General features: G+C 37.0%; 1 protein-coding gene across 1 annotated transcript; it reads right to left on the reverse strand.

The window, feature by feature from the left end:
* Positions 1 to 1,411: 1,411 nt before the first annotated feature.
* On the reverse strand, positions 1,412 to 2,197 carry LOC133237399 (S-phase kinase-associated protein 1-like). Its single transcript, XM_061399434.1, has one exon. The coding sequence runs from the start codon at positions 2,155 to 2,157 to the stop codon at positions 1,666 to 1,668; it is 492 nt and encodes a 163-aa protein (XP_061255418.1). The 5' UTR covers positions 2,158 to 2,197; the 3' UTR covers positions 1,412 to 1,665.
* Between the last annotated feature and the right edge of the window lie 525 nt (positions 2,198 to 2,722).

The raw sequence follows: 2,722 nt of genomic DNA on the forward strand, positions 1-2,722 counted from the left end.
AAGTGCTTCTAGGACAATGGAGCTGTCAAAGTGTTCCGAGCTCCTAAGAGATCGTATACGATGAGGGCTAAAGAAGAGTCATTGGATTAAGTAACACGGTGGTCACTGCTCATAACATACAGTTCAAAACTGAATTTGTTGTTTGAAAGAAAGGAGTCAAGTATTCACCGTGAATTCATTAAAAAAAAGATGAAAAGAGTCCCAGGATGGAATATGGGGAAGAGATAAGAAGATTACTCAAGATCAGGAAAACAGTATCCCTAGAGAGGAGCACAGAATTGAAAATGCCCAAATAAAAATAAAAATTCTGCTGAAATGTAGACCCCTAGTCCCACTCAAGGCAAAAGTGGACGGTTTTTATAATAATGGAGTGGGTTGGCGTTTCCTCCTCTAGGGAGTAGGTGCTGCAACAAAGAGTGAGACCCAGGGCACGCCGAAGTGGAACGGGAGGGGGTTAGGGGGGCACTGGCGTGTCTACTGTGGTGCATCTAACTCAGGGACCGACACCAGCTTTTGTTGCTTAGAATATTTTCAATGTTATTTTTCCCACTCTTTCGGACTGAGTCGAGAGCAAGTTTGTCTAATGAAATCTTTTTCCTTTCTTTTCTTTTTATTTCTTATTTTCTCAAGTTCTCATCCTTGGTTAAAATTGTGCTATGATTTCAGAAGAAAGACAAAAGGGTGGGGAAGGCCATTGTGAAGATCTTCTTAAATCGGTGGTCTTGAATCTCAGCTGACTAGGCTGCGATGTGTGCAAATGAGGACTCTGAAGGATATAGATGAATGGACTGGATGAATAGAAGGAATTGTGATTCTGTTTCTTGAATAAGAGATTTGGGAAGTGGAACAGTTTTCAATAATAGCAAAAAAAAAAAAAAAAGAAGTACAGAGTAGGTATGAACTTAAACGAATGAAAGCATTTCGGAATTCCAGTGCCTCCACCAGTTACGACTGCAGCAGTTACTCTCAGGGGCCACATGAGAAGAGTCCACTAGGAAGCGAATTATTGACAACGGCATTGCATTTTGTAGGAATTTGAGAAAAAAATTTTGAATAAATTTGATCAGAAATTTTGAGGGGAAAAAAGATATGGAAAAACATGAAATATAAAGAATACTCCTTGGTTGAAAACATCATTTGTTCAATCCTTGTCCGTTGAAATTTGAAACAGATTATTATAATTCCAATCAAATCTTTCCTTAGGTTGATTCATAAATTGAAACAAAATATTTTGTTTCAAGGAAGGAGATAATTTACAGTAAATTTCTTTTTTTTTTAAATTCTATTTCAGAAGGTTTTTTGCAAGTTGCTTTATTTACAACACCAACTTTAAAAGTTACTGAACTAAAATTAACTGGACGATAAACTAGGCAGAAATTGCTTTACAAAAAGGGAAAGCCCAAAATGCCGCTTTCTATAGGGAACCCACAGTTCAATTTTATTCAGAGCAAAGAAAAGAAACTTTCAATCACACTAGAAGAAACTGGGCCTTAAGTTTGGGAACTGTACTGAAACTACACATGCAATGAGGACAACATTCTGCTGATACAATTGACTTGCTGCTGCATTTGTTGACTCTTTTTCTAATATTAACAATTATAAACAAAGCAGTGCAACTAGTATTTGGAATAATCCTTACAGTGTTACAGCGTTAGACACGAAATTTCACTTCTCCTCACACCACTGGTTCTCTTTTCGTACCTGGGCTTCCTCTTCTTCAGTAAAATCATTTTTGATATTGAATGTCTTTCGAATCTCCTCAGGAGTTTTGCCCTTGATCATAATAGCAACAGTCTTGCAGGTAACATCAAGCAAACCTTTGATGTCTAAGTAGTTTGCTGCCAATATAAGTTCAAAGAGTGTTCCTTGGTCAACTTTCAGGAATTCTTGATCCCAAACAGGTATATCATCTGTTCGTTTTTCTTTGTTCTCATCATCCTCAGGAGGAGGAGGATCATCCTTGTGGTGGGTGCACCACTGAATGACCTTTTTCAATATTGCTGCATTAACATTTGGCAAGGGGACTGGATCATCATCTCCTTCATCATCCATTCCCAAATCTTCCAACATAGTCTTGATGGTCACAGATTGTTTTGCAATTTCAACATCAACTTCGAATATCTCTCCATCAGAGCTCTGCAACTTAATTGAAGGCATGGTGTTAGGTCTCAAGGAGATGGCGGGCCAGAGGCTGAAGTGAGCAGGGCAACGTCGTCAATCAGCAACACTGAAAAGCGGAGAACAAGGCCACTACAGCCAGTAAATTTCTTATCAGTGAAGAGCAGGTAGGGAAAAAGCATGTCCTATGTTGAAAATACAGTGTATATTTCTGCATGTAAAAAATACAAAAAGAAAGCACTTTAAACGTAAAACGAAATGTGTGAATGAAATCAATCTTGGGGTTTTCTTTAGAAAACAATTTTATGTTAATTAAATCACTTAGATTTTAACTTTCAAGTTAAATAATTAACAAAATTGGAGTGTCAAGTCTAGGTAAAATTCAGCCATATGTATTTATGTATTTATGGGATTTCATCTTAAAATCTATGTATTTATGGGGTTTCATCTTAAAATTCTTTTAACCTTAACAATTAGATTGTCTGTGACTACAGACGATCTAATCAGCAATAGCCACAATGTCCTAAATGTAATCTTCCCATCTGACTGATTAAATCTGTTCTTTAGTCTACAGAAGCACAAAATAGATTTATTTTTGAAGCTC

Source organism: Bos javanicus, chromosome 24 (genome assembly GCF_032452875.1).
Source record: "Bos javanicus breed banteng chromosome 24, ARS-OSU_banteng_1.0, whole genome shotgun sequence".
Lineage (NCBI taxonomy): Eukaryota > Metazoa > Chordata > Mammalia > Artiodactyla > Bovidae > Bos > Bos javanicus.